The following is a 22,918-nucleotide window of genomic DNA, read 5'->3' on the forward strand; positions in this document are numbered from 1 at the left end:
TCATTATCATCAGACTAACAAACCAATTGGTTTTTGGTATAGGCAGAAATTGAATCCCAGATTTCGTATTCAATCATCAGAGATTTTACTAATTAAGATAACTGGAATTCACATCATACAAACATTGTAGATTGTAGCATTGTGGATGAGTATTTGTTTCTTTTTTTCAAAGTGGTTATTGGTTTTTATTTATTTATTATGGGTCCAAAGTGGTTATTGTTAAAATGTATTTTTATTTTTTAAAATTTGAAAATAAGTTTTTGGTTTTAACAGAAAGATCCTATATTTTCTTTCAATGGATGACTTGAAAAATCAATTCTCCCATCAGACTTGCAAAGCTTAGGTGGTTGTGATTGACTGGATTATCTTAGAATTCACTAAAACCCGCAAAGGAGTAGATACTAACCCAATTAAAAAAAAAAAAAAAAAACCAGAACGCAGTACAGTAGTACCAACCGTTAATTAACGGGCGTCGCCAAACACGTGTGTTTTTAATTTTAGCTCTTCCTCTTCGGAGAGAGAGAGAGAGAGAGAGAGGGAGAAGTTGGGGTTTGGCGGGTTTAAGGTTTATTCATTTTTTGTTGAAAAGATTTTTGGCAACTCTTGTCTAGAGAGTTGAGGTTTGTTTGATCTTTAATCAGATCGAAAAATCAAAATCATGGTTAATGATATAGAAAGTAGAGAGTACTCGCTTTTGAAGGATTTTAGAGTGGAAATTGAGGAGGAAGAAGAAGGGACTACTTTCTCTCTTTGCTTTTGGGTTTACCTCATCAGCTCCTCCACTTCATTCCCTGCTACAATCATTCAACAGGTCTTTTCTTAACTGCCTATTTTCTTTTTAAAATTTTAAGAGTCCAAATTGTTGTTTGTCATTTTTGTGCAATTGATGGTTTTTTTTTTTTTTTTTGGGTGGGTTCTTTCTGATTATCACTTATCGTTTCTTCACGTTTTTGTGTAATTTGTTAGACGGTTATTGTAGATAGTACCCGTTTATTAAATACCCAACTGGGGTTCGAAGGTTTTTATTTTTTGCAGTTCGTTACCTCTATTATCAGCTGCTGGAGTGGAACATTGTCCAAAATCTTGTGTGTGTTTCCATGTGATAAATTACCGATTTTCCCTAAAATTTAAACTGTTATGAAAATAATGAATTTAATCCTTTAACTATTATTCTAACAATTCCCTTACATATAGGCCCAGACTGCCCCTTAATAAGTGGGGCTCAACATGTGAGATTTTTAACTTTTAAATGGGAGGTAGAGTGGGGATAGGGTTTGATCTCAGGGAATTTTTTGATAGTTTCAAAAGCTTAAGCTATTAGGAAATGACGAAATTAATCATTTAACCATTATCCTTACTCCATTTATTAATGGAATTTGTGATTTTATTGGTCAGCTGTGTTACATGCTTCTTCAGTGTTTTTGTTTGTATGGACTAATTGTAGGACTCATTGCTGTTCCTTCTCAAATTAACTTATGCACCTATGCCTTGTATCAGTTAGTCAATGCTACGTTGTTCCCATTAATGAATCAAATCAGATATCTGAGTAGAATCACATTTTTTACACTCACATGGAGGATAATCTATATCTTTTCGTTTCTATCTGTTTTGTGTGTGTGTGTGTGAAGATTAGTGTGCAGTCTATTTCATGGTACTATAGTTTATTAGTACTTGACAAGCGTTGGAAAATGTTCTTTTAATTCCTATGAAATTTTCCAAACCACCTGTTTATAACAACTAGTATGCAGCTGAATAACCCTCTGAAATTTTAAGATGATCTCTGTTAAAAGGAATGGAAAATATGAGTGAGGATCAGGCCTGAGAGTTCTTTACAAACTGTGTCTGTCTGCAACATTATAAAATTATTCATACTCTCAATGTTGTGAGATGTTTTTGTCTTTAAGGGTTAAGGTTTCTCGTTCCCATTGTTCACCTATGACAATACCTTTCTAATGACCTTTGTAATTGTTAATCTTGTAGTTTATATTTATATTTATGTATATTTTTTGAAACTTTATCAATGGATTGGTGGATAACATTCCCTTTAGTATGCAGGTGCACTCAGATAGTGTTGGTAGTGCTCCTTTTCTTGTTCTAGATGAAAAAAAGAGAATGATGCTTCTGCCATTGCTTCTCTTACACAAAGAAGCTCCTGATCCTGAAAATTCCACTTCCTGGCTTGAAGCTCCACATGCATCCATGGAAATTGAGTTTCCTTATGAAAAGTGGATTCATGTTGGATGTGAGGTATGCAATATTTTTTGTTTTTGTTGTTATTCTTATTTCTTAGGGGGTATATATCACATTGTAATAGTTTTCTACATTGTTTTTCCTGCCAATAGGTATAAAGGGAGCTGAACTGTATTGGTGTTACTTCATCCATGTTCTTAATTGCTGTGCTAATTTTATTTCTTTGACATTTGTTTTTCTCTATCATATGTCTCTGTAACGTACAAAAAAAAATTGTTCTTTTGTTTGGATCTTAAGGTTGTCCACATTATGGAGTTTATGAGTTTTCATCTTTGATGCATAATTGATGTAAGATTTGGGCTTTTTTAGGGAAAAAAAGTGGAATGAAAGAAAATGAAAGGATGGGAAAAAAAGAGAGGAAAGAAGATATTTTTTTTTTTGATAAGTAACGACAAAATTTTATTAAAAAATGAAGAAATAGCCAACCCGAGTACATTGGGAATGTACTATGGGGGCATAAGTCAAAAACCAAGATTACAACGATCAAGTAAAACAGGAATGGAAGAACAAGAAAAATGACAAAGAACCACACTCCAATCTAGGAGAGTGTGTAAGAAAGAAGACTTAATCTCTAGAATAGAGCTTTCACAGCCCTCAAAGCATCTCGCATTCCTTTCGCGCCAAACACACCATAACACGCAATGAGGCACCATTCTCCACAGCTCTATATTTCTATGTCTTCCAAACTTACCTTGCCACGACTCAAACAACTCAATAACCTTTTGTGGCATAACCCACTGAATTCCAAACAAGCAAAACACCAACGACCACAGCTCACAAGCAATGGGGCAATGAAGAAGCAGATGATCCACCGACTCACCACAATTCTTACACATATAGCACCAATTAAGAACAATCACACGTCGTTTACGAAGATTGTCTGTTGTTAAAATCTTACCCAAAGAAGCAGACCACGAAAAGAAAGCTACCCTTGGAGGAACCTTCGATTTCCAAATCAACTTCCAAGGGAAGGATAAGATGCTATGAGGGAAGAAGGAAAGATAGAATCCTCTAACCTCAAAACCTCTATTCCTTGCTGGCTTCCAACACAACCGATCCAGACCCAATCCCCTTACCGACGAAGAGTAAACCATATCCATGAAACAATCAAAGGATTCTTGTTCCCAATCTTGTGGAGGACGACGAAATTTAGCATCCCAAGAAGATATTAATATTCTTCATTGTAACTGTTTGGTAGGAGGGATATGTACATTTAACACATACTTGCAAAACATGGTCATTAACGAGTTCAAACTAATAGAAAGCCAAAATATTAAATACTGTGGCCTGTTAGCTTAGCATTTTGTCATAAAAGAGAAAAAAAGAAATAAAATAAAGGTAGGATACCTTTTCTAAAAAGAGATGTCATGGAACTTAAAATTCATTGATAGCCACAGAAGCCTATAGTTTGTATATGGAAATTTAATAAATAGAAGGAATGAATGATTCTTGATGTATTATTTGAAAATTGGGAAAAAAGTTGTAATAGATTGACTGAGAATTTTAATAGGAATAAGATGCACCTCGCCCCACCATCAAAGAGGAAAATAATAGAGAAAACAGGAACATGAAATGGAAAAGAAAAGGAGAGAGAGAGAGAGAGAGAGAGGGAGAGAGAGAGAGAGAGAGAGAGTAGGAAGAAACCTCTCAATGGTCAGAAAGGAAAATCAGACTTGTTGAATGTGGAAGAACAAAAGCATTGAGAGAGAGTTTGTTTTCAATGATTGAAGCCTCACAATGTTATTGCACTTTTTGGCCTAGGGCTGTTCCTGAGCAATCCTTCACGAGGTATACCATGAAGCAATTTAGGTGTATGTCACTAATAATATTCGTGAGCACATTCTATCTTCTTTTGAAGTATATTGAGATAATTATTTTGATGTGTTTTTTTCAGGTTTCTACTGATTTTGTTCGGCTCAATATTGATGGAGAGATTGTGGGGGAGAAGTCACTGTCTTCCTTGATTAACAAAGATTCGCCCACAAGTAGTTTTGGGAAGTTAGCCTTGGCTAATATTGGTGGACACTGTGACAGTCTGCAGGGTTATGTCCACAATGTTGAAGTCTTACCTCCAGCTTTATCTATTAAGGATCACTGGGGAAAGGTGCACCACACTTTAGTTTTTTAATCCCTACATTTATGTATGTTTGCTTTTTACTTGACAAATACCATATGCGATGCCAGGATGTGCCTCTAAAATTATCTATCGATAATTCATCTGCCTCTGAAATTGAAGTAGGTGATGATGGTGTTTGGAGTATTGTTGGTGGCAAGGTTAGAAAGATCTTTTTACTTTATATGTTGCTTGGTTATCCTGTCATATGCATCAACTTTCATTGTTTGAAATGAGTCATTTATGGATATTTCTTTAAATTTTCTTTTAAAGTATAATTTATGATGTAAAAACTTGCTGTATCTCTGTTGAGATGCTTCTTAAGTTCATCCCTACTTCAACTTCTATGACTGTTGTTAGGCTATTATCAAATTGATTTTTTAAAATTCCCTCTGCATATGAGTTGCCTCCACTTTGTTCCAAATGTTGTAGCTTTGAGCCTTTGACATGTCTCTCCTTTTAATTATATATATATATATATATATATATATATATATATATATATATATTATTTTGATAAGTAATAAATTTCATTAAGAAAGCACAAAAAGGGGGTGCAATCGCAGTACACAGGATGCATACAAGATAGCATTTTAATTATATGACCATCATTATCTAGATCCATCACTTGTATTGATGTAATTTTGTAGTTTCTGTGCATATAAGGAAACTTAGATTTACAGTTAAGATGGATAAGTGAAAATACAAGGAAAGATGTCATATGAAATTGATGCATTGGTGAAGAACATGATTTGATTTAGAGGAAGACTTAAAATAGTACTAGTAGAAGTAGTTTTTTTTGGTTATTTTTTTCCCTTTTGTTTTGTAGGGTAAGTTGCAAATGTACTTTAGTGGATTTTGAATCCATGACCTCACCCTCCATCCCATTATTATAGGAATAGTAAGTGTTAGTTGAATTGTAGCTTTGACACTTGTAGATGTACTAAAAATGACATGTTAATTAAGGAAGTAACAAAAAGTTTCATTTTGGATAGGCTACAATAGAATAGAAGAATACATGTGGCCGATCCTGATTAGTTGATTAATTTGTTGAGGATACATAGTAGAATCCTCATTGGGCTTTTGGGTGGGTAATATAACATAATTGCGCACATACCCATTAACTACTTAAGAAGTCTCCCCAAGGTGTTTATCTCCCCCAACAAGTGGTATTAGAGCCCATGGTGGTGTGGGGCAAAAAGGTGGCAAGGATATCGAGGTTCCTTTGCAGTTGGAGCAGGAATGGGGTGTGTGTAGTTGGAGCCCTCTTGCAAATGGAGTAGGGATGGGTCCCTTTCGCAGTTGGAGTGGGGACGGTATAATCACCAAGCAAGCCTATAAAGCCCACACAAACGGTCTTAGAACAAAGTGCATACCCATTGGGCTTAGGCCTTTTAGGTTAAAGTGTCTCTCTATATGTTATATTAATTATTTACTGGGTGTGTGTGTAAAGTTGCTAATAAAATTCTAATCAAGTTGATAAAGTACCTCTTGGCCCAAAAGCTTAAGCAGTTAGGAAAGAGTGAATTTGTTCATTTAACCATTTTTCTAACACTCCCATCATGTGTGGGTATAGAATCTCCCTTAATAAGTGTCTCTCTATATGTTATATTAATTATTCACTGGGTGTGTGTGTACAGTTGCTAATAAAATTCTAATCAAATTGATAAAGTATCACTTGGCCCAAAAGCTTAAGCAGTTAGGAAAGAGTGAATTTGTTCATTTAACCATTTTTCTAACACTCCTATCATGTGTGGGTATAGAATCTCCCTTAATAAGTGAGGTCTCACACATGGAAATTTTTAACTTTTTGAAATGGGAAGTATAGTGGAGACAGGGTTCGAATTTAGGACCACCTTCCTTTGATAACATGATAAATTATCACAAAAGCTTAAGCTGTTAGAAAATGATGAACCATTTTTATATCACTTACTTACATATGTCATATAATAAATTTCTATATTTATTTAAATTCAACAAGTTTCCTCTCTTGATAGTGTATATTCTTATTTCTAAGTCAAAGGATTTTGTCTTCTCTTAAATGCTCTTTCTAGCACAATGTTGTACAAGTTAGTCTATTCTCAAGTAATGATGTACTTTAATATCGGATTTCTTCTAATCTATATTGCCTCTGTTTACAGGCATCGTGTCGCCGGAACTTTTCTCTGGATGTTGTTTTATTGAATGCCTCAGGCCAGCCTGTAAATAAGGATGTTGAGGTTTATATCTCTGGCTTTTGCATATCATACAATTAATCACAACTTTTCTTTGTTGGTTTTGACAGTAATTTGGTTTTTATATTTACAAATTGCTTCTCTTAACAGGTTGTTGCTTCACTTTTATATGCTGATAATGGGGCACTTGTGGAGAACACAACCGATGCAGAAGCTCCTCTTTTGGCTAGCTATGATGGAATTGAATATGCTTCTTGTGGAAGACCAAGTAAAATGTTGCAGGGACGTGCATCCTTCAAGCTCAAGATATCTCAGGTATGTGAAATGTTGCTTGTAGCATTTCTTGTGTTAAGAATGTTTTTCTTCCCTAGAACTGGTAGGAAGATATATAAGCAACTTGCTTGTCTGCATGGAAAACTTGGTTGTTAATACTGTTTCAGCATTGTTTTGTTTTTATTTAGTTGAATGAATGTTCCATTCCTCCTGGTTCATCAATCATGTTGTAGCATTTTGAGTTTAATGGCAGGAAAGAATATGTACTGTCAAAATGTAGTTACATACGTGAAGCAGCTTAATAAGCTAAAAACATTATTCCAAGTATAGAATTCAAACATTATCCAACAGTTTTATGTTGTTCTACATAAGAAAAAAGTATGCACATTCAAGTTAATGCAACATAAAACAATTTAAAAACATGTAAGGAAATTAACAGCAATTAAAAAAAGGGTAGTTTGAACTTTATGCTTTAACTCCTTACCTGAAAAAGAAAAAAAAAAAAAAATTCTTGGACTCACAGTTTTTTGTACACAGCTGGTTCTTCAATCAAAATGTGTGACATGTACATGGGGTATCACATTACTACCTCATGCTTTAGGGGGTGTTTGGGAGAGGAGTTTGAGTTATGTTGTTTGAGTGTTTTTGATATACATGTGGGTGAAAAAGTGTGTAGAAATGTGTGTAATGTTGTTTAAAATGTGTGGAAATGTGTTAGAACTAATCTACCAAACACCCCCTTAATGGCTCCTTAGTCCTCAATGCTTTATTTGGTATCAAAACTCAATCACTCTCTTCTAATGGTTCAGTTGGAAACTGAGAAACTCATACCTTGAGTTTCACTTTTCATATTCTACACAATGAAGCTGTGGTTGCTTGTAAAGAAGTGGTTTGATATGAGGGGCAACTCATCGTTCGCAATTGTGGGTAACTGATTTGGGAAGCGCAAAGAAATATTTATTTAAATTTAGTTCATGTAATCTTGGAAGTCAATTGTATTTTTATTGGTCATGTAGATTTTTATTTTAGGTATCAGTTGTTAATTAGGTTAGTAATTTATTTAATTTCCCAAGTCAATTAGAATTAGGGTTTCTTGAGTGAACGAGAATTAGGGTTTAGTTTTAGTAGTCTATATAAGTATGCATGGTCTCAAAGTAACAGTTTTAACTAGTGGGTACCTAATTGTAAAGAGATGAAGTCACACATTTGCATATGGTGCCCATGCAAGAGCCTATGTGTCAATATACTGGAAAAGTAGAAATATCTATACCTATTAGTGTTGAGGAGGATATCGTCTATCAGGAAGCCAAGTAATATTTCATATTATTGAACGACTTTGGTGATAATGTTACCTTAAATTAACATTTGTGAGCATGACATAACAGAAACAGTTCCTTTCTTGTTAAAGGAAAACACATAGAAACAACATTCCAGTTTTCCTCTTAATCAGAGATTAGATTTTGTCTTAGATTTATGTGCATGCCAGTTGTGGTGTACTGCTGGAACTCGTCAATGACTTCTTTTCTTTTTAATTTCAGCTTTCATCCAAGTGTGAAAATAGACTTTTCCGTATCAGATTTCACATGTTGAAAAGTGGAACTTATCCTTTCTTTGAGGCATTCTCACCTCCAATTCGTTGTATATCACGGGGCCGTAGTGCTCGAGGGTCCTCTCTTATGTGGAAAAGATCAACTTCTACCTTCCATCCTGTTAATATATCTCAATCATCTAGAGTGGATGAAGGGTCCTTAGAACTTGAGCACAGCTCCATATATGAAGCAAGACCCTATTCATCATCAAAGCGGGTTAGGTCTGGACATGATAAACTATCTACAACCTTTAAGACTGATCCTAACTTGGAGAGACCTGATGAGGAATGCAACTCTCATCCCTGGACAGTTAATCAGGTATTACTGGGTATTCTCTCTCTCTCCTATGTTTTAGTTATTATACTTAATAAACATTTCCTGATAGAGCATCAGAGACTAATTGAAGTGAAAAATGTTGTGGCATTAAAAGTGGTTCCTCCCATCACCAAACCACCCCCCCCCCAAAAAAAAAAATTCAGCTAGAATGTTTACCATGCAAAATATGGTGCTATTGCTACATGGAAAGCTCATGGTATGCAAGTACTCATACAGGACTTGACATTATGATATATTGTTCCACAAGTACATAAGTGTCCATGCGGAACCAATCTTTTTCATCCTTTCTTGATTTCTTAGATTCTTGTAATTTTTGTTCTTGATTGTTTGACCGCTTGTACACTCCCTATGTACTAGGGTGTTCCACTTTTTTTGGGATCAATAAACTTTTACTTATCAAAAAAAAAAAAAAAAAAAAAACGTAAGTGTCCATGCATCCCAAGATTTGGAGACTCAAATAATCTGACACCTGAAACAATACTTGTAGTCAGTTCTCATTACCAAGTCCATGTAAGTACTAAATAATCATAGCTTGCCATTTTCAGGGACTTCTGTCCTTTTGCCCTTTCTATGTATTTATAGTTGCTACGATGAATCAATAAGATCACTCCTGGCTTAAACCTACTTTTACCACACATTATAACACCTTACTGTTTTGCTATTCTGGATGCCCTTTTGGAATTGCAGATCTTCCTGATTCATACTTTGAATTCTGTAGTTATGAAAGCATACTCTCTCTCTCTCTCTCTCTCTCTTGATATATATATGTGTGTGTGCGCGCACACCCGTAGTGAAACATGACAGTGGACAGTGGGTATTCTTTTATTTTCTTTTGAGCAATAGAGTAATTAAGCATTCAAGTTCAAAGTAAAGAGCTCTAAGGGATCCAAAATCTGGGGTTACAGTGCCACTGAAAAGTTGAAAATAAATGGTAAACATGCACACAACATATATCAACACAAGATGATGTTATTCAACTTTGGGGCAATGTCTATGGGCTAAGATGGCCAAAAACTTCACTCTAAAAGATAAATTTTATGGTAGTGTCTCTCAAATTTGTAGGTCTTTATAATGCTAAAAAAATATTTTTAATGAATAGATCTGATCGCAACTTCACTTGGATTCTATTCTATTCTATTCTGTATGATAGGAATAGAAATTGCCACAATGGAATCTGATAAGTGAGATTTCAAGTAAGTGTTTCTCTATAATGCAATAAAGTATATTCTCTCTCAGGGTAAAAATCTCTCAAAAGCCCTAGTATTTTAATGTGTGCTAGATCATATGATAAGAGAAAATCCCTAAAAACTAACTGACTCAGGAAACAAATCAGAAGTGGTTGAACAGGAATAGCAGGCAAGACATTTGAGTTGGGCTAACTACTAAAATCATCTTGTTTTTGTGCTTATTTTTTCTTCCCCACTTATTAATATTCATTCACACAATCTATACTGGAAGTAGATTTATTTTCTTTAAGAGCACTCTATAGTTTCCTTACAGGAACTGATAGTATATCTTTGATCTGGTAAACCTTCATAGTTATCTCTGAATGAATACTGTATCTTATGTGATTGAACTAATATCCACACAAAAAGTAGTTGTATGATTTTATTAGAGTTTGTGCTCAACAGAGTTTCCAAAAATTTCATAATCAAGTTTCTTCACTTTAGCCCACTCCTCCATCAAAGTGAATCCATAAAAAAACATTGAAACTGTAAATGGTGTCTTTTCTCAAGAATATCATCTAAAAACTCTTTTTGGTTTCAATTCATGGGAATTAAAGATGTATTTGTAACAACTTGAGGAAGCGCTGGCCATTCCTATGCTTATGCTCCAAAAGGACTTAGTCAAGTTGCAATTGAGGCCCCTCATAATCACTTATAAACCCAAAATCCACCTAGAACACATGACCATACAACAATCTCAAAAAATCCAATCCACACAATTTAGGTTATCACAATCTCCCCCACTTATATTATTCCTGCCCTTGTTAGGGCCCACATTGTCTTGCAGTGTGGTCGAACATAACGGTATTCCCAAGTTAGCTATGTATCATTTCTTGGTGAAAATGCACTTTTGGTCTTTACATTTTTCAATTCTCGTTTTGGTCCTTACTTTTTAGTCACGCATAAAATAATAATAATAAAAAGATTTACTTGATTTAAATAAATAAAAAAATCACAAAAATTTTTTTAAAAAATTCTGAATTTCTAATTTTTAAAAATTAAATTAAATTAAATTAAAATTTTTAATCTTAAATCAGAAATTGTTTTTAATTTGTACGATATTTTTTTATCATTAAACCATCGAACCATGATTTGGGTTCAGAGAGAGAGGGATTGAGATGAAGCGGCCGATTTGGAGCAGATCGAGGGGAAGGAACCTCCGAACTCCTCTTTGACTTCGGCTTCTCTACTTCTCCCTCTTTGGCTTCTCCGTGTGCCAAGTAAGCCACCATGAACAGCTTAACTCTCTCTCAACCGGTAGTGGTTCAAACTTTCTCTCTCTCTAGACCCATTGCCGAGAAACTCTCTCTCTAAATCCATGGCTGAAACCCAGCGGTGGCTTTCTTTTTAAGCTTGGGTTTTTGTTTTGGGAAATGGATTTCATCGGTGGGGTGGTGGTGATGTTTACTGTTTGGGGAAATGGGTTTGATTGGTGGGGTGGTGGTGGTGTTTGCTGTTTTGGGAGATGGGTTTGATTGGTGGGGTAGTGTTGTTGATGGCGGATTTGGGTCAAGGATGGTGAGTTTGGTTTCGTGTTTACAGGTTGTGGGTCTTGGATTTAACCTTGTACGGATGAAAGTGATGGAGTATCTGGTTATGGCAAATTTTCTATTCAGGTGTGTTGATAAATTGTAATAATTATGGAGATTTTGCCCTTGATGTTCTAGGTTTATTTGTGGTTTTTTTTTGGATGTGGATTTGTATGTTTTTTTAGGCTTCTTTCATGCTTTTTTCCCAATAAAATTTATGGGATATTGGGTTTATTTCTTGGCTTTATTGGTTTGGTTTACTAGAGGTTTCAATGTTGAATGTGTTAAAATTTGCTGAGATTGATTATGAGTGGGTTGGCCGGTTGGGTTTGTCTTGATTTGGGGAAGAACATGAAGCATGAAGTTCATGTTCTAGGGAAGAAGGGGAAGAAGAAGAACAATGTTCTTCCGAAGAAAAATAAAAAATAATATACATATTTAATTTTCTTTTTAAAATTTATTTCATTACTTGTTTATTAATTTTTAAGTGGCTTTATTTATTTATTTATTAAAATGTTGATGTGACATTTTTAAATATTATTTTAATGACCATGTCAGTTTCATACTTGGCCACATCAGCATCTAACATGTCACCTATGTACTCTGTTTGCCACATGAATTTTCTGTTAGTGGGTTGACGGCAGGGACCTAAATGGACATGGTTTTTCATTTTTAGGGACTTAGGTAGGCGCGACTAAAAAGTAGGGACCAAAAGTGCATTTTTGCCTTATTTCTAACAAATAGAGAAAAGTGCAAGCTACATTTACGTTTTTACCCTAAGAGCATTCTCATCAGCTCTCTTATAAAAAATGTCATTTTAACACACCAAAAGCCTACTTTATTATTTTAATACACCATTTTACAATTCACCATTTATCACATCTTCTATTCTTTAATTCTATACATTAAAATAATATATCCAACACATTAAATAATATAATAACTCAAAACCTCCATAAACTAACCACCAACGGCAACGACAAATCACCACCAATGGCACGCTACACTATGAAGCACGGGTGCGGGTGCGGGTACGGGTACGGGTGCGGGTACGGGTGCGGGACTCGGCAATTTTTGAAAAAAGTGGGTGCGGGTGCGGCGGGACTCGGCAATTAAAAAATTATTAAAAATATTTTTATTTATATTTTCTATATATTGTTACTATTAAAATATTCTTAAAAAACATATTACTAATTTACTATGCCTTGATTCACAAAACAAAGAAAGAAAAAAGCAAGAAACACAAAACACAACACAAAACCAAAAAGAAAACACAAAAGAAGCAACAAATATTCAAAATAAAATTAAGGAAGGATAGATTTAGGGTTTTTGGGTCTCATTTAGAGCTGATTTCGGAGGTTGCAGCATGATTAGAGGCCTGTTTCGGCCTGTTTCGGCCGTTTCGGTTGCCGGCCGATACGGACCGATACGGCCGAAACAGCCCGATTCTGGCCGATTCTGGCCGAATCGGCCCGAATCTGCTTGAATCGGCGCCGTGTCGGCGCGATTCAAGCCGCGTCGGCGCGAGTCGGCGGGGAAAAAAAGATGCCACGTGGCCGACTCGGCCGGACGCCGCACCGACGCGCGAGCAGCGGCGTCCCTCGCGCGTCGGCGAGTCCCGCCGCGTCGGACGCGGGTGCGGCACCTCCGGTGCCGCGTCCGTGCATCCCAGACGCTACAAACTACAATCACAATCACTGGATCTCCAACAAATTCCAATTCCAAAAACCTCAACAAAAGAGAAAAAAAAAAACTCAAAATCTTCAACAAACACCGCCGCCCCACTATAGCCACAAACACCGCCGCCCACTACAGCCACAAACATCGCCGGCCCAAAACTCAACCAACCACCGCCACAACCACGACACCACCACTGGCCCAAAATCCCAACCCAACCGATCAATTAATGACCCAAAACCCACACATTGAAACCCATCCCAAATCTCACACCCATGACCCGATTAAGAGATTTGAGGTTGGCGGCGAGGGCTGTGGAGGTTGGCGGCGAGAGATCTTGAGCAGGGAGGAGAGGGAAGAGATAGAGAGTGACAGAGAGAGAAGAAATGAGAGACCTGGTGTGGGAGGTCGGCTGCGAGGGATGTGGAGGTCGGTGGCGGGGGCTGTGGAGGTTGGCAGCGAGGTGAGGTAGCGAGAGATTTTGAGCAAAGATGAGAGAGATCTTGAGCAGGGAGGACTGAGAGGGAAGAGATAGAGAGTGACAAAGAGAGAAGAAATGAGAGAAGAGAAAGGAATAAAGTGATGAGAGAGGAGAGAGAAAAGAGAATAAAAAAAATATTAAACCCTTATAGCATTTCTGTCTGTACACTCTCATATTTGAGAGTATACTGTAGCATGTCTCAAAATTTTGACACGTTTAACACACCTCATGATGTTGATGTTTGGTGTGCCAAATGCCAAATATTTGGCATTTGGTACATCTGATGAGAATGCTCTAAAATAACTAGTCAAGTTACAATTGGGGCTCTTCATAATCGCTTATAAACTGAAGATTTACCTAATAAATACAGGACTCAACACATGCACACACACTCAAACAACCCAATCTAATAAAATCCACATAATTTGACACCTTTTCACTTCATCATATTCTTTCATGATCTATTTAAGAAGATGTCATGGAGCTTTATCCATTATTCCTTGAACAAGTATTAATTTTATTTTAAGGTTATTGTTAGAGAATTAGAGATATAATATGGGTTGTACTCATGTGTTGTAAGAGTGGTGCTCTTCTAGAAGAGTCTGTAATATTCAAGTGGTTAAATTTACCTACCAGCTGTCACCATTAATAATATTCCCTATCCTATTGTAACCACCTCTCCTACATAAGTAATGAATAGTCTGAGGGCGGGTATCTAAGATTTTTCTTGCTCATTCTTTCTGCTATTATTATTCTCTTTCCTTCTTCTACAGTTATAGTTTATTTATTTATTTATTTTAAACAAGCATTTGTTTATTTGAGAACATAAAATTATGTTCTATCATTTGTAGGATAGGGAGGAAAGTGGAACATTTTAATTCTTTTAGAATACCTATATATTGGAGCAGAAATGAAGATGATTAATATTATTACTTATCAAAAAAAAAAAGAAAAAAAAAAGAAAGAAATGAAGATGATTAATATAATTATTGAGAGTGATCTAAAATTTTGTGGTCTGTCACGTGGGAGATGGAGCTTCAATTTCTATCCTAGCACATAGGTTTTATTCATGATACTTTTTGTATTTTTTAGCAAAAGCTAGATCCCATCTCCCCTTCCCATTCTTATATGCTAGGTTCTGGAAACATTTTCTTTGATTAATCAACTTTAATTTCATAATTTTCATGTATCATTAAAGGTTGAGAATGAGTTTGGGAGGAGTTTGGAGGGGAGACCTGAAAACCTTGAAGAAGCAGATGACTCGCTTTCTGATTCTGAGAGTACTGAAGAAAGAAATTCACCTTTTAAGAGTATTTCAAGTGGAAAAAGCCCAATATCAGACGTTACCATTTTCAAATACTCTCTCTCAGCCTTAACTGAGAGGTCTTTTATGCTCAAGGAGATTGCTATGTCCGCTTCTGACAATGAGCTTTCAGAATTCGCTCATCAGGTGTCTCTGTATTCGGGATGTTCACACCACAGGTAGTTAATATACAAACGCTATGCATTTATCAGTGAATGTATTCACATTGAAGTTTAAGTGAGCATATCTTAATATCCCATTTGGCTCGATGATTTGTGGTCACTTTTTTTAATGAAATACCTGCTGGCATCTTCATCAAGATTTGCTCTTTTGTTTGTGACTGTATTCTTACTGTAGTTCAAGTGGGTGTATTGTAATATGGCATGATGATTCTCTGTCGATTCTTTTAGTGATAGAGAGGTCTGCTGACATCTTCATTAAGGATGTTCTTTAAGTTTGACTACTACCTCACTGTTTTTACCTGGCATAGGTTTTCTGTGTAATTTTCAAATCACAATTATGCTGTCATGTTTACGTTTTACCTTACATGTCATGTATCTGCTGTTATGATGGTAAAAAGATCAAAAATTTGCTCCATCTTCTTGTGATTTGAAACTGGGAGGGATATATAATGAACAAAAAGTATTTAAGAAAACAGAACTTTGGAAATTTTTTGATAAGTAAGACGAGACTATGGAAGTACCGAGCATTTCATGCTCCTGCACTGTGTAAATGTTTTCTAGTTTCTGCTGCTTCTTTTACTTGAATAATACAAGTGTATTATAAACCGTATGTAAACATGTTTCATTTGAATGATGCACAACAATAGTGCATGTTTTCCCTTAGAGGTTGGAGCAAACACTTATTTTCAGTTGAGGAAGCTAACTTATGCCAAAGCCCAAATTTACCCAGGGATATATATGTATTCTTTGTTATTCTTTGCACCATTTCATGTCTTTGTTTCTGACCTATGTATTGGGGAAGACTTCTCCCATACCAATGGGCTTATTTTTGGATAAAGCAAGTGGCCGCTACAACCCACTGCAAGCCCTTGCCAGTTCTATATTTTGTAACATCCTTTTCTCAGGCACCAAATTAACATTGCAAAGAGATTGATAGAGGAAGGAACAAAAGCTTGGAGTTTGATTTCACAAAACAACCACTACATTCGTTGGGAGAATGCTGTTTTTGAGATTGAAGAATACTTTATGAAGATTGCTCGTTGCAGTTCTAGATCTCTCACACAACAGGTTTCTTCTTCTTTTTCTTATCCTTCCTTCCCCACCCCCTTTGTCTCTCACAATGTATTTTCATGATTTTTTAAATATTAAGCACATGTGGCTAGCGAATGAGCTTGCTCAACTGGCACTTCCTCCCTTATAAGTTCTAGGTGTGGAGGGTGAGGATGTGGGTTCAAGACCCATTGGGTACATGTAACTTACCAATAAAAAAAAAAATGAAGCTCACCTGACTGGGAATTTATTTGATTGATTTTCCAAACATGTAAGGGATTGAGAAGTTATGGTGATATTGACGAGGAAAATATCTTATTATTTTTTTAAAAATCCATAACATATTCAATCCCAAAGATACTTTATAAAAAAAATTATAAGATATACCACCTGTATATATGTCTCTACACGCGCATGCACACACAATGAATTTACAAGTGCTACATTTAGTGACTTTTCAACAAGATTGATCAGTTTTTGTTAAAATGCTGTGTTCCAGAGGGTAAAGAAATTCGGTTTTGCTATTTTGTAACATGGAGTCAGTGTAGTTCATTTTCTTGCTTCTTCTTTTGTGAAGCAACATGGTCAGCATTCTTCATGCATCTTAGAAATGGACCAGTTTATAACTGGAACTTCTCCTTATATATTCTATGGTTAAATGATTAAATTCATTATTTCCTAATAGCTTAAACTTTAGGGAGAATTGGTAATTTAGCATATACAATGTTTGTTTTGGTGCTTATGGCGGGAGTGGAATGCTAAATGCTTTGAGGATTGTGAATGACCTATTTTTGACATAAAATCTTTCTTTTTCAGTACTCTCCTTGATTGGAGTTTAGTTTTGCCATCTTGTTTGTCCCTACCTGATCTTATTGATCATTGTAATTCAGGTTCTTGATTTGTGCCATTGTTGTACATTTCCAGTGTACTTGGTTGACTTTTTTTCTTAATAAAATTTCTTACATTACTTAAAAAAAAATATACACACACACACAATGTTTGTTTTAGAGTAAAGATAAACGGGCTCTTGATGTAGGGTGGGTGAAGAAAATTTTATTTTTATTTCATTTTTAAGTCATTTGTATTTTTAGTAATGGTCCATTGGATTTTGTTTTAGGTCTTATTAGCTAATTAGTTTATCAGTATTTTGTTTAATTTCCCTCAAGATTAGTTTCATGTCAATTAAGACTACGGTTTAGTACTAGTAATTTATATAAGTGCCTTATTTTACTCCAATGATGACACATTTATACAACAACAAAACCTTATTGCCAAAAATATGAATTCTTAACAAACTAATCGGGGTTGACAACATGTATTCTTCTATTTCATATTATCCTATCCAAAATCATTCTCTCAGTCACCTCCTTAATCAATATGTTTAATAGAGACTAGTTTATGATGATTAAAATTACCTTGGGAGTTTTTCCAATGCCTTGGTGATGATTCTATTAACCTAATTGTTGACACTTAGGTTTATTTTATTTTGTTTTCCCATATAATTCTTTGAGAGTGTTTTGTGCTACATCACACTGGCTCTAGTTCATGTGCTCATCTTAAAAATGGATTGGTTTGCAACTGGAGGGTTATGTGATATTTGAGTTTGCAAGCTCATCTCCATTTAACATTTCTCAAGATTCTTTGATTTTTAAGCAACCTGGTTGCAGCTTGTTGCAAGTAGCCTTTGCTCATTATTTTTTGGTGACAGTAAGTGTAATCATGAACGATGAAGCATGAACATATTGCTGTGAATGTCCTTAGCTCGACTGAATGTCATTGTTTGTCCTCTCTAGTATTGTATCTTGAGTTTGGTTACCTTTTGTTTGTTGGTCAATGGAACTTAATAGAAAAGTTGTATAGACATGCATATCAATCGTATCATAAGATTGAGTTGAAGGAATGGTGACAAACACATCCTGCTAATTATGATAATATCAAAATTGGCTAGCAATGGTAATGAACATTAAATTTAGTGAGAAAGCTTCAACTATGAAAAACAGTAGAAAATGATTATAATGTTCTTGTTTTACATGAACTTGTAGTGTTGTACATTTATGGTTTCTGTTTTAAAGATGATTTGGCCTCTAGTTTACTGTAGGACCTGATGCTTTCCAATTTTCAGGACTCATAATGACACTTAGTTTCTGTTATTGAACATTCAGGCAATCTTCTACTTGGGGGAACTGAAAAATGTCAATCATAAGTCAGAACATTATCTTATATGTGAATTTAAATTGATAAAAGCCAGAAATAGCTTTTGTTTGCAGGAGAAAGTCCTTTTTCGATTGTCAGTGTAAAGTCATAACATGAAAATAACAGCCTCCAAAGATTTACAGATTTTCTATTTATTTTAGGACTTTGAGCTTCTGCGGAGTATTGCTGGTAGCCAAGAATATCTGGCCCAAGAGAACTTTGAGAAGATGTGGTGTTGGTTATACCCAGTAGCTTTCATGCTATCTAGAGACTGGATTAATGCGTTGTGGAGTTCTACTTCACCTAAATGGATAGAAGGATTCATAACAAAAGAAGAAGCAGAATCTTCACTTCAAGGGCCGAGGGGCCTTCAAGAGCCTGGGACGTTTATACTCCGGTTTCCTACTTCAAGGAGCTGGCCTCACCCTGATGCTGGCAACTTAATTGTGACTTATGTTGGCAGTGATTACACTCTTCACCACAGGCTTATTTCCCTTGATCAAATTTATGGGTATCCAGTTCATATTCTCTTTTCCTTCTCTTTTTTATTTATGTTATATAATTGTGCTTACAATAATACTGTTTAACATATTTCCCAAGTGCAAAACTACGAATCAAACACAATAAACCAAAAGGCTTCCATAAATGCAAAGATGAGGAATCAGAAGGTATCTTACTTATTAAGAAAGTGAAAAGAAAGAAGAACAGAACTTTTGGATTTTTCAATGAAATTATTTACTTAACAAAAAAAAGAAAAAGAAAAGGAAAACAAGACTGAATTTTTAGGATAATCTGTAACCCCTTCTAATGGAGTTCCCTAAATACTGAAGACTAAAAATTAATTGGGAAAAGTGCTAACTATACTAAGTTCTTGTGGGCAATTCTCAACCTTTAAATGGATCTCATCACAGAAAGTATGAAGTTGGAATAAATAGTTTAATAGGATGAGGTTCCAACCTTTTAAATTACATTAATGATATTCTGTATTTTCCAGGAAACTTGCATTCCTCTCATGGAGGAGATATGGATGCATTGTCAATTTTATTTATCTGCTAACTTATTGCATTAGTAAGTGAGGAGTTCTGGAAGACAAAAAATCAAGTAAATTTTTCTCGTATGTTTTTCAGGTGATTGGATCAGCAATCACTTGAATAAGGGAAACCAATTTGGCTGCATAACTTTTCAAATGCAAAATTTTTCAAATATTCTTATTCTGATCATGTTACCTAACATTCAATAACTTGTCTTGCTTCTGAAAATGTCTCTGCAGTTACAGAAAAAATCTTTTAGATTAATGATTACAATCATGTTGGGTGTATCTCATTTAGGATCTCTCTTCAATCAGATACATGAAATGATGATACATACACAATGACCAAACTGACTGGTTTGGGGTTTTCAAAAACCGTAAATAGGGAGTGAGTTAAAGCATTGAGTCCTCTTACAATCAGCATAATTTCAGGTTGGGACAATTTGTTCCGACTGCATTTTACTTTTCGTGGGATTATTATATGATTGTACAGAGTTAGATGCTGAAACATTGGGTTGTTGGTGTAATTACATTATGGACAAAGTTTAGTTATAAAATTGGTTGTGAAAATGTCTCTGTCCCTATCATGTTACCTAACATTCAATAACATGTCTTGTTTGTGAAAATGTCTCTGCAATTGCAGAAAAAATCTTTTAGATTAATGATTACAATGATGTTGGGTGTCTCTGATGTAGGATCTCTTCAATCAGATTCATGAAATGATGATTCATACAAAATGACCAAACTGACTGGTTTGGGGTTTACAAAAACCATAAATAGGGAGTGAGTTAAAGCATTGAGTCTTCTTACAATCAGCATAATTTTGGGTTGGGACAATTTGTTCCGACTGCATTTTACTTACCATGGGATTATTATATGATTGTACAGAGTTAGATGCTGAAACATTGGGTTGTTGGTGTAATTACATTATAGACAAAGTTTAACTACAAAATTAGTTGTAGCCTTACTCAATATCTTTTTATTGGAAATAAATTTTGACAAATCTACCATTGGATTACATTTTCTTCTTATGTTTTCCATGCTTGTAAAATTTCTAGAAAATTAAAGATCAATAACTATGTCATTAATAAATTTTTTAAATTGCAAGTTTTTATAATTTAAAAAATTATGCATAAAATATAATTTTATAGATTATATAACAAATAATATTCAATTTACACAAAATTTGATATGTTTTAAGAGCATAAAGAACATGTAATTCAACGGTTAAATTTTTGAAATATGTAGTAATATTAATAATTTTGAGTAAGGTTATAACCTTAGACTACAACTAATTTTGTAGTTAAATTTTGTCCTATTATCTGAAAATTTAGCAATAGTAGGATTCAATGATGACATGTGCAAGTTTAGTTTACAACAAACGTACACAATCACTCTTATATGATGCAAATAATTCTTTTCTTTTCTTCCTTCACAAAGGAGCATATTTGCTTTTATATTTATCTATTGTCTTTCCCAATATAGAAAAAATTGAATATATAAAACGTGCTTAAAATTTCCTTACTATTGTTATTATTTATTTTTTTCAGTTCCAGTTCCAGTGAAATGAATGTAAAACCACTGCAAGATATGCTAATGGTAGAGCCTGAGCTGTCTCGGTTGGGAAGGCAAGATATATCTCAATTTCTCTATTTATTAAATTATTATTATATTTATACTCCTATCCTATCTACAATCAATAATACTAACGGTGTATGTATAATAATGCATTTGTTATTTGCAAATTGGCAGGATAATAAGAAGTCATTAATTTCGCTTGAGTGGCACAATATGAATCCTTCAGTCTGCTTTTGGTTTAGGGTGAGCTTTCCTTCTTCTTCTTCTTCTTCTTCTTCTATCAATTTTTTTTTTCCAAAAAAAAAAGCAGGCATCATACATTGATTCATATATTAACCGTTTTTCGTACTTTTTTTGAGTTGGCTGTAGCAACCAAGCCCTGACTTCTTCACATATTTGATTCTTCTTACTGAAAGATGGGCAAAGAAATAATAATTTTTTTTTTCTTCTCTAAACTCGAATAATAAGGGAAAAATGAGGTAGTGAGTGTGACACACCTCGAATAGAGATGACCTTAAATCATCCAAATGAAGATTAAAATTTAACAATCATGAAACTTGTTGGTGTGCATGGTTTAGTTGGTGCAATTTTTTTCCAAATTTATCACCGACCTGATAGGGATCGGTTTTTACATAATTGGAACCGATGCACACTGCCTAGGTTCGGTTTACCGACCTATAGTGGTGCCCTTTTTTTGAAACATTAAAAAAATTGTTTATTTATTTATTTAATAATATCAATATATCAACATATTCAAGATTTCAAGCAAATACAAACTGTTTTTTCATTTATTTACCAAGTTGTCAAAAACATATTCCAACTCATACTTATACCATAATTACTCATTACTCAATCAGAAAATAACAATATACATTACTCAATCTCAATATATATCAAGTCAACAGAGAGGCAGAACCTAAGCAACTAAAATCAGAATGTAATGCAAATAAAACTGATATTGATTTCCATGTGAAAAAAACAAATAATTTTTCGGACCAAAGAAATGCTATACAATGAATTTATACTACAACAAATAAACAAAAGTCAATGCCTAATAGGTAGTGCGGCAGTACCATAGTAGCTCCACTAAGTAGCTCAAATCACCAAGTCAAAAAATATAAAAGGAAAAAAAGGGGATACAAAAAAGATACTAAGCAATATTTTGAATCATTAGTGATTATTGTTTCTTGATGCAATATTTTGAATCATTAATTATTGTCTCTTGATCAGTGATTATCTCTTTCTCGTTGAATGATTGAAGAGTGAGAACTCTTTCAGTCTCCTTCAAAATCAAATTGTTGGAAAAAAAAAAGGTGTCAATACTCGTGGACTTGGAGAATAGAGAGAGAAGAAATGGATTAATTGTTTGTAGCAGACTGGTAAGGGGTAAGCAGCATCTTCAGTGTTGTAGCAACTGAGAGGTGAGAGAGGGAGTTCTGAGTTAGGTTATGTGAAAGTAACAATTTATGTGCTTGCTAAATTTTGTAACCCTATAGTAAAATGACGTCGTTTTACTGTTTTCTTATTATTATTATTGTTATTATTATTATTATTATTGTTATTGTCTTTCTTTCTTCTTTTTTTTTTTTTAAAAAATTATAAACAGCCCTATGAAACTCATCGTTCATTAAGTCTTATAGGGACTTGTCACTCGTATAGGAATTGGAGTATACATTTCGATTCAGTAAAAGTATCGGATATTGCCTTATCAGAACTGGTTTTCGATTACATCATTGCACTGGTGTTGGAGAGATCACTGACCTTCTTTTACTGGCCTTGACTCCTATGGTATGCCCCAGGAACATAAATTATATATATATATATATATATATATATATATATATATGTTCCTCGGAGAGATGCAGTTTCTCAAATCCCGTGTTGGAGAGATGCAATTTCCCGGCTTCGGTTGCCTGCAGCAATTTCTCGGCTCC

General features: G+C 34.7%; 1 protein-coding gene across 2 annotated transcripts; it reads left to right on the forward strand.

The window, feature by feature from the left end:
- Positions 1-417: 417 nt before the first annotated feature.
- LOC142640738 (SH2 domain-containing protein B-like) lies at positions 418-22,545 on the forward strand. 2 transcript variants are annotated; one of them, XM_075814966.1, is made up of 13 exons: positions 418-811; positions 2,056-2,247; positions 4,145-4,354; positions 4,435-4,524; positions 6,505-6,582; positions 6,688-6,852; positions 8,349-8,717; positions 14,847-15,130; positions 16,039-16,201; positions 18,538-18,887; positions 20,957-21,034; positions 21,159-21,227; positions 22,215-22,545. In XM_075814966.1, exons 1-12 carry the CDS (start codon positions 659-661, stop codon positions 21,175-21,177), a joined length of 2,151 nt encoding a protein of 716 aa, XP_075671081.1. In that variant the 5' UTR covers positions 418-658; the 3' UTR covers positions 21,178-21,227; positions 22,215-22,545. The 2 variants fall into 2 exon arrangements, with proteins under 2 accessions (XP_075671081.1, XP_075671083.1); XM_075814968.1 differs by having other exon boundaries at positions 22,246-22,379.
- Positions 22,546-22,918: the final 373 nt, after the last annotated feature.

This window comes from Castanea sativa, chromosome 6 (assembly GCF_040712315.1).
Source record: "Castanea sativa cultivar Marrone di Chiusa Pesio chromosome 6, ASM4071231v1".
Taxonomy (NCBI): Eukaryota; Viridiplantae; Streptophyta; class Magnoliopsida; order Fagales; family Fagaceae; genus Castanea; species Castanea sativa.

What these genes read in the sequence shown, in the direction of transcription:
- LOC142640738 (XM_075814966.1), top strand. Translation starts at nt 659, where the DNA reads ATGGTTAATGATATAGAAAGTAGAGAGTACTCGCTTTTGAAGGATTTT. An exon ending in TCAAGCTCAAGATATCTCAG is followed by an intron (nt 6,853 to 8,348) that starts GTATGTGAAATG and finishes TTTTAATTTCAG; the next exon opens with CTTTCATCCAAGTGTGAAAA. An exon ending in TCGGGATGTTCACACCACAG is followed by an intron (nt 15,131 to 16,038) that starts GTAGTTAATATA and finishes TCCTTTTCTCAG; the next exon opens with GCACCAAATTAACATTGCAA.